Genomic DNA, 15,482 nt, shown 5'->3' with positions numbered 1-15,482 from the left:
TTGTTATTCCCACTGAATTTCCCTTCGTTTCATTTAAATAAAGACCGTAAATGTCTTATTTAAAAGAGTAACCAGTTAATTTGGTGAATCTACATTTATCACCATTAACTCTGAAAGGAAATATATCAAAAGCACTCGACTTTTTTTTATTGCGCTGTGATATTTTCCTCGTTACTCGACCAGTTATCAGTATATTCATTTTGTTAAATATGTGTCACTGTACACCATGGTCATCCAGTCTTAACCCTGAGCACCAATTACACGACAGATGACTTACATAATGTATTAGACGACTGATCGCGTCATACAGCGAAAGTAGGTTCTATCTCCACGAGCTTTTAGTGGTGGAGTTACGGTAGTTAAACCCGACTAAGTTGTGGATATGTTCATAGACTGGCCCTTTGAAGTTATGAAAATCAAATAGCAAATAATGGAGATAGTAGACAAACTAAACCATTGGCTGACTTATGGTTATCTTACAAAGCACTGAATAATGGAAAAGTCAGACTGAGGCAGTACGTACCACTTGTGTAGTTTAAATTGATATGGGAAACGAGGAAGTGGATCTTTGTAGGCCATTTATGTAGTTAGTGCAATACATTAGAAATCATAATAGTAAGTATAACTTCTACGAACTCAAACCTTGACCAGACCAGTTAGGCTACGTGTGCAGACTACATAATGATAGGGTCAAGGTAACGTAACGTGCATCGTCTAAGACGAACTCATATTTCGTTTCAAAAAAAAAATCTCAGGAGAAACATGATCTCATCTGTAACACGATAAAGTACTTGCAATACGACATTACTAGTTTCAGACAGGCTCCAGGTAATGATGTATGCTTTTTTGATTTCCAGGTTTAACTTCGTTTATTCGATCTTTTGATATAAGAACATTATTGGTCATGTTTTCAAACAATACTTAAAGTCCTAATCACGGTGTCCCATTAGGCTTGTGCTTAACTGATTTAAATGAGCTTATATTTATGGAAGTTCATGTTTATTACGTTTATAATTCTGACCCTGAATATGAAAACGTAGTCTAATGAATTCAACAGAGCATATATCAAGTCGGTGTATATTCTGATTCTGATAATATTGTGATAAAGATTCCTTTACACATTTCTCCCCATAAGATGTGGCTTCCCATCATTAACACATATATTAATTTTTCCCTATGTGACATAGAAACGATCTTTCATTACAGAATGGCGTGTCTCAACACGGGGGATTATGTAAAATTTTTATCTAGATGTTTTTTCTACAGGTGTAGGCTAAATGTGTTAGCCTATTTCTCCATAGAACTTTTTTTCGCACATAGAAAAAAAATGACTGATAGCGTTACCTGCCTGATGGGTTTAAACAGCAATATATGAACGTATCATAATGGTACTCAGTGCCGCCAAAGATTGTATCTCCCTCACTACGTCACTACTGTAAGACCAATAAACAAGTTGTTCGGTCCCATTTTCCCCTCTTTTGTAAATTTTATTCAGCCCATTTAAGAGCCTTACTAATTTCCGTACATTTATTTGGTTGGCATGTGATTTTTGTTGCCTGGGCTGTTGCTCCATCCGCTTTATTGTTAATTTATCTCTGCTCAGATAATATGTTATGGTCTTAAACATTATGCTAAGATGTACCAATATCTTCCACAAAACTCTTAAATCTTTTATCGTATCCATAACTTATTCCTTATTCCCCATTTATTTCTACAACCTAGCCATAACTAGCGACAATATCATTACGTCTATTCTTGCTGTATGTGTTCACAATAATCTACACGTCTCTTAATTTCAGATTCATCAAACCCATTTGTATTCCTGCTTTTCGCTTTGGTATTTTTTCTTTGCAATGAATCCTCATCAGGGAATTTCCTTTAAGAAGTGTTCCTTGATTTCCATATATGTTTAGATATGTATATCTCAGTCGCTCTCACTCCCTTCCTGCATGTAGTGCCTATACATAGCTCTCTCATCAGGAACTCACGTTCCTCGTCCCTCCACTCTCTACTCCATTCTGAATCATTAACATCTCACCTTCTACACATTTTACCCGCACATATAAGCAGTCATTCCCTAAATACCTTCCATTCTTTGTCCATTTCCTCTACTTTTGTTAACTCTCACTTTGTCATTATTTACCCACTAATTCCCCGTAGCTTTACACTGGAGCCCCTTTTCGACTCTCACTTGCTTCCTCCACCCTCTTCCCAACCATTCCATTACTTCACATCCTAAAGCCACAACAACCTCTCACCCTTGCTTCCACCATGAAGTGACATCCCGCCAACTTTCCATCCCAACAAATTCTCTTTTTTGTTTGTCCATCACTTAAAACACAATCCAATAATGCCTGCTAACACTTAACCCCACATACCCTTGTGTACTTGTGTATGGAACGCTTTTAAACCAGGTATTCCTAGTCACTGTCCTTTTTAAGCACATAACTCGAAAAGCTGTACCCTCATTTTCATTTATAATTGGGTACCCCATGTTCCCCTATTTAACCACCAACTGCCACATCATCCATTCTTGCATCCAAATTTCCCCACCTCTAATACTCGACCCTTTACATCAGAAGTGCTGGTTACTCACTCAGCTCCTCTCAAAACTCTAACTTCTCTTCACTCCTCTCAATATCAGGTGCATAAGCATTGACAATCACCCACCTCTCATAATTCACTTTCATTCTCACCTACATCAGTCTGGAACTCCCTTCTGTAACATTCCCACACCTTCCCTTTCAGCAGAATGCCACTCCCTCATTCAGTCTTGCCCTCACACTAACCCCAGACTCTGGAGATGCTGCCTAGTTTCTCTCAGAACCAGAACATCCAAGTTCCTTTTTTTTATACATACTAGTTACCTCTCCTTTTCATCTTAGTTACGTCCAAGCATATTCAGATAACTCAGCCTGAGCCTTCGAGGAGGATGAGCATACCTTGCTTGGCTTCTGTTCCTACTTGTAGAAACTGCAATGCAAGACAATGAGTGTTTCTGGCCCCTTTTCGAGGGCAAGTTCGCGGAAAAATGATTAATAAATATTCTGATTAATAAAGAATAGTAGTTTTACAAACTGCGTGATTATTACTGAAGCAAGAAAAGAGTGAATAAGATCAACAGTTAATATAGTTTCAATCACTGTTCGCACACGCATACATCCCTATACGCTGTAGATGAACCTCGTGAAGGTGGTGATGGAGAACGTGTACATTCTCCACAGTTGCGTTAAAGTACATTATTATGATAAAAAAAAAACTTGCTTCATAGGTAGAACTGAGTGTTCATAATACACGAAATGCCCTCGTGTACTTGTGTGTGTAGCATGATTCAAGTAACCAAGTCTGTAGGTGTAGATTATGGGAGCAAGGGGAAAAACAATTGTTACTGAAAACGTGAACTGGTTCCCAGCCATCGCGTTAATTAACTCCATCTTGCAATAGAACTAATAACAAAAATTAAGCCCAGAACACTAGCCATTTTGGAAAAATGAAAAAAAAAACTGCTAGAACCGGTCGCGTAATTTCTGGTGTACAAAAGACTGATGACACATTTTGAGGGCAAGTTCGCGGAAAAATGATGAACTTGGCTTGAAATGGAGGACATAAGGAGATGATTTATACCTCTCATGTCAATGATGATGGTGACTCCAGCAGAAGAATTTGTTCCCTTTGAATTTCCCGGTGTTAGCGTGTGACGTTACACCAGCTGACATATACAAGGGAGTGGAGGGCGATGGCTTGCCGAGTAATGGCGTCGTCAACTTAAACGGGTAAATTACAATATTTCACTTACTTGACTCTCCCAAAGGCTTCAAAAAGGCTTTCAAAATATCATAGAAGCATGCGGGTCTGGTTGTAGGGCACTTCAGGGATTTACTGTCCGAGTATTTCTGAAATTTTGGGTTTTATGATGTCTGTTTACATCAGTAGCTGCTGGGAAGTGATTATCTTGGAGGAGTCTGGATGTGTCTTTATCTCCTGTATTGATCCAGAAACATCTCTCATCTTCACTCACTTTTTTCTAATTGAATCATTGACATCCTCTGTTACCAAAGGTTCTCACAAATGAAAGTAATTTTGCGGGTGTCATTATGATAAAGAGGATTCCATAGCTGGTTTGTTATGCTTAAAAAATATCATTTTGTGGGTACATTTAACTGTAGCCTTACAAACTATAAAGTTATTCATCCGTAATAAGACTTTTTTATACACAGATTACTAAGATGAACACTTTCTTTTCTTTGGAGGGTAGATTGGTCATATGACATTTAATGTACTTTAGTGTCATCATTTTAACCGATATATAAAACTTTTATTTTGCATCAGTAGTGTATTTTATGGAGACTGGAGAAATGGATTTGTCAATATTGTGTATCGTAGAAATTTTTTTTCAGTGGTGGAGATTCCTGCAAAACTTTCTTATGGTGCCAAAAGATGAATTTTAGAACTTATTTGAAGATATTAACACGTCTACTAGGTATCAGGAGAGGAAAGATCTTACCTCTGGCCATGCTGAAATGAAGAGAAAGTCCCTCGTGAGAATAGTCAAAAGCAATCCACCTTACATGATTCCTGAATTGTAGGCATAACCCTCCATTTTCTTGGTTCTGTCCTTCCTCAGTATGACCCAGAGATGGATGATAAATAAAAAATAAATAAACCTGGACATGAGCTAGCCATCGTGCAGTAAAGTATTCAATTTCATGAAAATGTGCATGTGTCGCTTAAGGTTGCACATGCACAAATTGTGGTTTTTGCTTGTACCAATTGTGAAATATTTTTCTTATGAAAGCATAACCATAAATCTCTTAAGTTTTGATGAAAGAGAAGCACATGAAATCATGAACTGTGAGACAGTAGAAATAGATATAAGAAGAAATTGTTCAAAATATTTATGAAGTAGTGTCAGCAAAGTTACGGGTAAATTATAAGTTTAGCTCTGCATGAAATCTAAATGGCTACGTATGTTTTAGATGCCTTATTGAGTTTGTTTTGTTTACAGAAATACATGTGGAACATGATTTGAGGCATTTTATTATGGCAAATGATATTAGATAAGGTGATAACAGTTATTTATAGGGAAAATGCAAAGTTGATATCAAAGTAGCTAATACAGGAGTAAAGTATAGCATTACCCATAAAAACCTCACCTAGTTGCTGAAATTACTGTTGAGATGTACCAACAATATATGTCTCATGCAATTTTGTATGTCTGTTTTTGCCTGGCACTATGTTAGTTGTGTCTGGTATATTTTAACAAAATTATTGAAATCAAGATAAATGGTACTGATTGAAATATTGGGTGAAGTTTTCACAGGTTCTGTTCTCCTTCAATGATTTCATATTTTTTTGAGATGAAAGTTCTTATTTGGTGTTCAGTTGGATATATTACTCCATGCTCTGCAGGTATTTTTGTAATCACACTCAACTAAGTAAAAGACCTAAAATATAACTAGCCATTTCCCAGAGCTGGTTCTGACTTGGAGCTTATCTGATAAACTCCCATCATAATTAGGATATCTCCAGTGACCCTTACTTGACTCTCAAGTTTTCATTTGAAAATTGAGATTTTTTAATGAATTTTTTTGTAGAAATATCAGTGATTAAGCACCTTTTGTATGAAAAAAATGTTAAAACTAGCAGTGAAGTGGTACAGTACAAGAAAACTAATCAACTGCGGAGAAATGTTTGGGAGTGTGATTGCGCAGAGTATTTCTTATTCTACAACTTTCCTTCCCGTGCACAATTTTTGTTTTTACCTTGCATTGCAAAGAAAAACAGCAAAATACTGTTATTCATTTATTTATTTTGCTTTGTTGGTCTTTCGCGTTAGCGAGGTAGCGCAAGGAAACAGAAGAAAGAGTGGCCCAACCCACCCACATACATATGTATGTACATACACGTCCACACACGCAAATATACATACCTATACATCACACTGTACACATGTGCATAATTCATACTGTCTGCCTTTATTTATTCCCATCGCCACCCCGCCACACATGGAATAACAGCCCCCTCCCCCCTCGTGTGTGCGAGGTAGTGCTAGGAAAAGATAACAAAGGCCCCATTTGTTCACACTCAGTCTCTAGCTGTCATGTGATAATGATGTAATAATGTAATGTAATGTAATGATGTAATAATGGATGTAATGATACTTTTATCTTCATTTTATTGAGGCATGAAAATTATCATCCATTATTTTCATCTTGTGAATTAGCCCATTTCCTGCTGCTATTATTTATAAATCTTATTTTCACTGTAGCTTGGGTGCATTATGATAAGAATTCTTGATTTTCTCACCTATGCCACAGGGCAAAAGTTACAGCCGTTAATGGTTGTTGTGGCGTGCCATGCATTGTTACTAGATGCTGTAGCTTAGATTTTTCCCATACACTATTTAGTATTAGTATTGAAAACTCCTAGTGATCTTATTTGTTTGTGAAGAAAATACTTCCCAAAAACCCACACTTCTTCATACAAGTTCAGATATAAGATCATAACTTCAGGCACGCCATTGACATAGTTGAAGATAAGTAATAGCATCCTTTGTTTCCCTCCCCAGAGATAATCTGTGTCAGGGGAAAAAAATTGCAAAAATTATTTTGGCAATTATGAAATATTAGTTATAATTACATAACGAAACTGGGAAATTATGAGGAATTAATGCTGACATAAGTCAAATGGGTGCAAATAAAGCCTTCAGATGTATTTGACACATTCAAGTCAGTCACATCTAATACTTGTACTGCTTCACCAAATCACTCAGTGTAAACAGGAAACCTGATGCTTGACCCTCAGTACTGATGTTCTCACATCTGAGGATTCGGTAGCATACTGGAAATCTTAGGTATTAGAAAAAATTAAGTTTTTTATTGCATCTTAACTGTTAAAGTTGTGAAAATGATTATTAACAAGGAGCAGTACGTGTTCGAAGGATGTATGATTGTATGGCCTTGAACAGGAAGATATATATATGACCTTGAGTGGGGAAGTGCTACCATTTCATGTTCAAGCTCTTATAACTACACACATTTCTCACAGATATTGCTTGTTTTCCCCAGTTTCTGTAATTAGTCACACTTATGTGTGTTGTGTCTGTGAACATTGCATGAGAAATGTAGTGTAGCATACATGGTTTAATATATATCAGCCCTTTGGATCACCAGGCAAAGAAAAGATTGTGTTTAAGGTCATGATGAAAAATGTAAGCACACTTAGTATATTTCTGATATAGGCTGTTTTCCTGAATGGATATGCCATAGGGTAATTGATAGTATTGAGCTGTTCTGCCCCAAGTAATTAGGCAATTTTTCCCTTTGCTATCCTGTTGGATGTGGACCCCCCATTTTTTTAGAATTAGATCATATAGAACAGTCCATGTTTGTTTGCACATGATCTACTTGCCATGAAACTGGAGATTCATTCAGTGACGGTATATTAATAGTGATTTTGATTCATAGATAGTTAAATACATCAGTTGTTGCACATATTTATCAGAGTAAGCTCAAGTGTTCCTTCTCGTTTATTTTTTAGTTACTGGCACATACATGTACTGTTAATATATTCTTTTTCTTTACAGAATGGATGACTTAGATGCAGATATAAAGCTGGAGGCTGGAGGGGAGGAAGTGGGAGTGCAGTATAAAGATCCACTGCTTGTTCCTACTCCAGTGCTTCTTTACCGGAGGGAAGTGCACACCAGGTATCCACAGGCCACTGTCAATCAGCTGCACAGAGTGACAGAGGATACTTTGGTGTACCGTCAACATTCTCAATTATCATGTCAGCTCCCAGGGGCACCAAAATCTACATTCTTGATGGTTTTTAGTCCTGATGGGTAAGTGTTCTGGCTTTTTATCATTGTAAATTAAAAGGATACGGAAACATTTTAAAAGTAAAATTGATGGTTTAGAGCTTTGGAACTATTATGAGAGTTGAAATAACTTTAATTCTACAATCTAGAAAGAAGGCAAGAGAGGTTATGACAATATGTTATGCAGCAAACAGAAGACATAGAGTAAACCTGAAAGCATTTCAGCTTGGAAAATACAAAACTATTAAGTTGGAAGTAGTTTCTAGGAAAATACTAAAAAGATCCTTTTTTTTTTTTTTTTTTTTTTTTTTTTTTTTTTTTTCATGCCTTTATCATTTTCCCCAGTGAGCAAGGTAGTGTCAGGAACAGATGAATGAGCTTGGCTCCTTCCCTTGCTCCCACTCCTCTTAGTCACCTTTTAAAGCATACAGGAGATACTTAGGTAGCATTGTTTTCCCTTATCCCCAGGTATAAGATACAAAAAAGATATTAAGAAGAAAAATACAAGTGTCTTGCAAAAAAGCCTGAAATTTTATTCAATGCAGTACCAGGAGAATTAAGAAAAACAGATGGAGTGGAAGGTATTCAGGGAAGCATTCCTTACATGTTAAGATTAAGTGTATGGCATACTAAAGGTGGGATGTGGATATATGAGAAAGGGTGGTGAGGAAGTTGAATTGCTAGTGAAAGAAAAGGATTTGCATGTGTCATGTATGGACCTGGAGAAAGCGTATGATAGGGTTGATATACTCTGTGGAAGGTTGTATGAACATAGGTATGGGAGGATAGCTGTTAGAAGTAGTTTTGACTTTTTACCAAAAGAGTGAGGTGTGTGTATGTGTTAGAAGAGAGGAGGATAAGTGGTTCTACGTGCAGGTGGGTCTGCGGCAGGGATATGTGATGTCACCAAGGCTGTTTAACTCTGTGGCTGGGGTAGTGAGGGAGGTCATTACAAGGGTCTTTGAGAGAGAATAAAAGCAAGATTATAAGAGAGGAGAGAGATGTGCTAGTTACAATGTGAGTTTGAATGGAGAAAACTGGTGGAAGTGAAGTGTTTTAGATACTTGGGAGTGGTTAGGGAAGGGAATGGAACCATGGGAGCTAAAGTGAGCCATAGGGTTTGATGGGGTGCAGAAAGTCTTGTGTGAATTGAGGAATGTGTGGAAAGAGGCAAGGACAAAAATGGGTACGTTTGATGCTACAGGAGTCTGTTAGTGTTGTTTGGATGTGAGGTATGGGTGGTAGATGACAAGGCACAGAAGAGGATGAATGTGTTGGAAATGAAGTGTTTGAGGACAGTATGTGGTATGAAGGAGATTGACCAAGTAAGAAATGATTGGGTGAGAGAGAGAGAGAGAGAGAGAGGTGATAATGATAGGAGTGTGTATGAGAGAATTGAAGAAGGTAGCTGAAATGTTTGGACACTTGGAGAGGATGACTAAGACGGTATACATGTCAGAAGTGGAGGGAACAAGGAAAAGGGTAAACCAAGAAGGGAATGAAGGCATGGAGAGATGCACTTTTGGTTTTTGGGACCTGAACTCGCTGAAGGATGTAAGGGGTATAAGGGATAGAGCTTAGTGGAGGGAAATTGTATAGAGGGGCTTACACATTATCAACTGGCTTGTGAAGTATCCAAGGAAAGCCACAGAAAGGTCTATAGAACCTGTTTAGATAGTGGGTTATGGATTTGGTGCATTATACATGACATCTAGAGAGTGGATGTAAGCAAATGAGGCCATTCTTTGTTTATTCTTGGTGCTTCTTTGCTGACACAGGAAATACCAGACACCTAAAAAGAAAGAATAATAAAAGCAATAATAGTTTTAATGATATCATGATAATAATGATAGTATTAATTATAGTAATATTTGATATAAGAATGTAACTTTCTATTCTTTGCTGCCTTTTCAGCCTTATCAAGGTGGCATGAATAACAGACAGATGAGTCTCTGAGGAAAATATTTGATTTGTTGTTCCACATTCCCACTTCTTTTTGTCACCTTCTCTGACACGCAGGAGGTATGTGGGTAGATTTCTTTCTCCCATTTACCCCAAGGACGAATGATGGTAGGGATTATACTAATAGCAATTAGGTACAGAAATGAGATGAAGACAGGTGTAAAGAAACAGATAAATAGTCATATTTTTCAGTTCCATGTTGTCTTGCCATAGCAAGATGGAACTAGGAACTGAGCCTTTATGGAAAAATCCTGCCATAGCTCCTTTTTCTGGCCTTGATTTTAGAAAAGTTTTATACACTTATGTATATTATATACATTTTATTATTCCCATTAGAATATTGAAAGTATGTGTTTTGAAAAATAAGAAACTCCCAAATTCTGTGTTTTATCACATTCAGGATTACCTGGCTGCTCCGTTTAACCTGTATACTCCGTTTAGCCCATAATAAACGTGTTTTACGAACAAATGACGTTCAGAATTTGCATTAAGTATACAGAATGCTCTGTTAAGGTCGTTTTATGTCCAGACCACAATCTGTGGCCCATGGTTTCAACTTCCATAAATGTCTAGAATCCACTGTAAGGATTGCAAATTCCCGGTATTTTACCTGTATTACTATCGTTGTTGGTTATTATTTTAATGTTGATGGTCTTGTCTTGACCATGAATTTAAATCGCATGACTATTGTAGACTGAAGTACTGAAAGTTTATAAAGTGAGAGTTAATTGATGAAATCTTAGATGTTAACCTATTTCAGGTTTCATTCTCTGATTATGCCTTGCATCCTAACCTGGGATATGGGCATTCTGCTCTTCTAGCATGCATGGGTTTGGGGAGAGTCCCTGTACATGTATGCAATTATGACACCTGATGTATGGGAAGGTATGAATTAGATTGATGTAGGATATAGGAGTAACTTTCTGTCAGTGGACAGAACCAAATCATAACAACCATTCTACGTAAATTAGGGTTTATTCTGTAGAGCTTGGCTCTAGATAGTTAGCTCTGGTTTCCATACACTGTGTGACAGGTAGAGAGTGGTTATGTCCATTTGTTCCTGATGCTACCTTGCTAAGGTGGGAGAGGCATATGGGTATAAAAAAGATTATGGTATTTTCAAAGATAGGGTGACAGAAAGTAATTTCAGTTTTCTTTTGTCTTCTATAGATCAAAAGTTGCATCTACTCATGGAGATCACAACATATATGTGAGTGAAGTAAAAACGGGTCAGTGCATATGCACCCTGGAGGGTCATCCCAGAACTCCTTGGTGTGTTGCCTTCCACCCAGCGTCTAATGATATCATTGCATCTGGCTGCTTGGGTGGGGTAGTCAGAGTGTGGGATCTTAAGGTTGGTAACATTTTAATATCCAGTTTTGTAAATTCTTGGATAAATTATATTGTAATTCCATACTGTCTGCATATCTTATTTGTCTTTTATGGAAGAAGGATAGTCCCTACAAAACCTCTTATGGACAACATAACACATTTCTCTCCATTGACATTCCTTGTTTCTTACCTTGAATCGTAAATATTCAAATTCACTTCAGTGTTTCATTTAAATTGATTGCCAAAAATGCTTAAATATTTCACACACTTTCAAGTTGGATCATTCATAGATTATTTAAATATTTATTAAATATTTATTAATGATTACCCCTGGATTCTTTCTAAGAAAGATTCCTGTTGTAACCCAGGACTTCTTTCTAAAGATTCCAGCAGCCCATGGCTGTGCTGCTTCCAGTAGCATGGAAATGTGGAACCCTTTGGAAAGAGTTCTTTGACAAAGCTGTACTCCTAATGATGCAGTCACACCAAAGGTGACTTTTTCTCTGGCAATGTAACCTCAAGCAGGCAGAGATTGGTAACACCATTTATAAGATTAAAAGTCATATTTGTTGTTCACCCAAAATTCTAATCCAGTAGTTTTTCTTAGCATCTATGTTAGCAAGGAAGAGACAAACTTGGCTTGCAATGGTTTGAAATGTGCTCTCCTGTCTTTTGACAAAATGGATGGAGCAATTGGTAGAAGTAGTAGTAAGTAGGAGCATTAAGCAAGAGCATTATGTAGAAACATTAGGTAAAAGTAGTAGACAGGAACATTAGGCAGAAGCGTTAGGTAGAAGTAGGAGGTTAGGACACTAGGCAGGGGCATGTAGGTAGACACATTCAGTAGATTTAGTAGGATCATTACACAGGAGCCTCTGGAAACACTGTGCTAGAGGTGCTCTCTGTCAGTGGCCTATTAAGGGTGTTGCACTAAAGGCTAAAAAGCAGCAGCACTGGAGTTCACTAGTTGTGGAGACAGCTGTGGGAGTTCCCAGAGGGAATGGGTGCCAGAGATATAGAAAGATAGATGGAAATGGAGAGCTATAGAGGTTTAAACATGTGCTTTGTAGTAGTGCTTGATATTGATTGTTAAACAAGGTAGAAAAAAAGCTTATCATGAAGTTTGTTTATTGCTCAGTGTTTTTCTTTAAACAAATAGGAAGAGAACTATGAACACATTTAATAGTCTCTATTATGTTTAAAATTGTTTGTTCAACAGTGTAGTAAAGAGCTTTGGACCTATGATTCTTAAGACTTCTTTTTTTTATTATTAAACAGGGTGGCAGTGAGGTTTGGACCTCAGAAAGGAAGATTAATATTGCTTCATTAGCCTTCCATCCAACAGATCAAGTCCTTGTCATAGCAACATTCAATGAAATATACTTTTGGGACTGGTTTCAGCCTCAGCCTTTTGCAAAGATATGTACTGCAGATGAAAAAGAAAAAGTAAGGTAAGATCAGTCACTCTTTTTATCCTGCTTTGTTTGAGATATTATGTAAATTCGTCTCGTTTATTTTTCCCATTTTCTCCCACACCTCGTCTCATTTCCTTTTCCCATATATAGCAATGCAGTTTTTCTAAAGTTGGAAACATACCTTTCCTCTGTCAGTGTGTATACTTTGTATCTTTTTTAAGTATACTGATAATTATTCTATGTTATCTATTACATCCAACTGAGTAGTTTTTTGCCTGATGTAGGGTATATTGTTTAGATATTTCTCTCTTGTGGTCTGTCCTTAAAGCTTGAGATTTTCCCTGGTGTGGCTTCATCAGAACATAGGTTTGGCCAGAACATTATTTTTTTACTTTTTTAGTTCTTGCTCCAGCTGGAATTTCTTCAAAATAAGAGCATAGAGATTTTCTCCAGTTATTTTTTATTTTGATAGAAGCTTCATGAGAAGGATTTAGGGTGTGTTCTTTCCAGTGATGATACCAGAATTTGTCTAAAATCAACCAAACCTAACCTAACTTGGACACGTGATTGAGCTAAGCATACAGAACATTACTATTCCCCGTGCATGTTTGGTTGTCACATGTTCTTGCGATGCCACCCTTTACTGCTTTCCATAGTCATCTTGTATTCAGAAATATATTCAATGTGGACAGTTTAAGCCTTCATTAAAGCAATTTAGAAAGTATATGTACCACAATGAAGTAAACCTTAAATTACAGTAGTCTATGCTTGTTTATCTTTGGTTGATTTAAGATTTGACTTTGACATCGTTACTGAAAGATCACTTTCAGAAATTTTGTAATCAGTCATTTCATCACCAGAATTACTTGCCATTGGAAGATACTGTAAGCTACATATGCTTAATCTTGAAAATGCCAGCTTTAGATTTTGGGCAAATATTTCTGTATTGTAGCTGAAAATTCAAACAGTTTAATTGTATGATTTACATGCATTTATATAAAAATGCACAGACACACACAGAACAGGAAGTGCATGATTCACTGCACCATGGTCTTTAGTATCAATCATATGAGGTGGTCAAAATAAACCTTGAGTAATGTGTAGGGCTTGGCTGTTGATGATAGTTTTTGGTGTTGATGCATTGTTGATGATAGTTTTTGGTGTTGAATTATACATGACAGCTAGAGACTGGATGTGTTTAAGTAAGACCATTGTTTGTTGGTCCCTGTTGCTGCTTCATTAATGTGGAAAGGGATTCAGGTATAGAAAATGAAATTGGTAAATTTCCCATTGCTTCCTGTTTTTCTAACAGAATTTGTGTGCATCAGTTATGAATGGGGATTTTATTATTAGGGGGCTTAAACCTGTCTAGGTAAGCTTCCAAGATGTTTAAATGTGATCTCAAGTTATCAGATCTCATCTTGTTGCTGTACTTGGTAGGTGATGAAGATATAGGTTGACACTGAGAAGAGCGCAAAACAAAGAGTGTGTTTTACTCTATATTTTGCTAATTCCTCATATTTATTTATTATCTTCACAAAAGTACAAATTATTTAATTGTTTTTAATGTATAGATGCATTTGAGCCATATTTCTGTAAAGTGAAGTAGTTTCATGATACAGAAAAAAATATTCAGCAAGAATGGTTTTTAATATATTCCAGTGCACCACCACTAAATCTTTTTATAATGATGCTGTCAACCCAGCAGCAAGATGTTGAGTGGAAGGGGTTAACTTTCATTTGTGCATGGAGGATATACTCACCATTTTATAATATCTCAGCATATTTTCAGTATACATGTCATATTTCTTTTGGATTTTAAACTTTCACTAACTTTCTTTTCATTTATTTAACAATAGGTATGTAAAATTTGATCCACTTGGGCATAAGCTGATTACGGGCATTGCCTACACTCCTCATGACCGGGCATCTCAGGGTTCCTCCAGAATAGGTGGATCTTCTAGTGGATCATTCCTGTCTCGTTCAGAATTAGTTGAACGGGAGCAGCAACTTTCTCATAGTTACAACCAACTATCAAGCCAGTATATCAACCTTGTGTCAAGATTTGAAGCTCTTACCAGTAGAGCATTCAACAGTGTACCTAGAGTAGCTAGTAGAGTGAGTTGCAGTGTTGCCATTTTTAGTTCTTGCTTGATATGTCATGTGTTATTGTTTAGGTTCATGTAAGAAATTATATATATATATCTTTCTTTCATACTATTCGCCATTTCCCGCATTATCAAGGTAGCGTTAGGAACAGAGGACTGGGCCTTTGAGGGAATATCCTCACTTGGCCCCCTTCTCTGTTCCTTCTTTCGGAAAATAAAAAAAAAACGAGAGGGGAGGATTTCCAGCCCCCCGCTCCCTTCCCTTTTAGTCACCTTTTACGACACACAGGGAATATGTGGGAAGTATTCTTTCTCCCCTATCCCCAGGGATATTCCCTGTGTGTCGTAGAAGGTGACTAAAAGGGAAGGGAGCGGGGGGCTGGAAATCCTCCCCTCTCGTTTTTAATTTTCCAAAAGAAGGAACAGAGAAGGGGGCCAAGTGAGGATTTCCCTCAAAGGCTCAGTCCTCTGTTCTTAACGCTACCTCGCTAATGCGGGAAATGGCGAATGATACAGCTGATGATACAGCGCTGGTGGCTGATTCATGCGAGAAACTGCAGAAGCTGGTGACTGAGTTTGGTAAAGTGTGTGAAAGAAGAAAGTTAAGAGTAATTGTGAATAAGAGCAAGGTTATTAGGTTGAGGGTCAAGTCAATTGGGAGGTGAGTTTGAATGGAGAAAAACTGGAGGAAGTGAAGTGTTTTAGATATCTGGGAGTGGATCTGGCAGCGGATGGAACCATGGAAGCGGAAGTGGATCATAGGGTGGGGGAGGGGGCGAAAATTTTGGGAGCCTTGAAGAATGTGTGGAAGTCGAGAACATTATCTCGGAAAGCAAAAATGGGTAT

General features: G+C 37.3%; 1 protein-coding gene across 1 annotated transcript in view; it reads left to right on the top strand.

Moving 5' to 3' along the window:
- The first annotated feature begins 3,656 nt into the window (after positions 1-3,656).
- The window catches only part of LOC139751937 (uncharacterized), an 82,802-nt gene continuing 70,976 nt past the window's right edge, over positions 3,657-15,482 (top strand). Inside the window, exons 1-5 of the mRNA XM_071667640.1 lie at positions 3,657-3,773; positions 7,586-7,843; positions 10,952-11,135; positions 12,392-12,564; positions 14,388-14,646. Coding sequence (XP_071523741.1) covers positions 7,587-7,843; positions 10,952-11,135; positions 12,392-12,564; positions 14,388-14,646 — 873 coding nt within the window. The 5' untranslated portion in view covers positions 3,657-3,773; position 7,586. The remainder of the gene's footprint in view (positions 3,774-7,585; positions 7,844-10,951; positions 11,136-12,391; positions 12,565-14,387; positions 14,647-15,482) is intronic.

The sequence above is a fragment of the Panulirus ornatus genome, chromosome 12 (genome assembly GCF_036320965.1).
Source record: "Panulirus ornatus isolate Po-2019 chromosome 12, ASM3632096v1, whole genome shotgun sequence".
NCBI lineage: Eukaryota > Metazoa > Arthropoda > Malacostraca > Decapoda > Palinuridae > Panulirus > Panulirus ornatus.
Note: the sequence above shows the minus strand (reverse complement) of the source record. Positions and strands in the feature narration are given on the sequence as shown.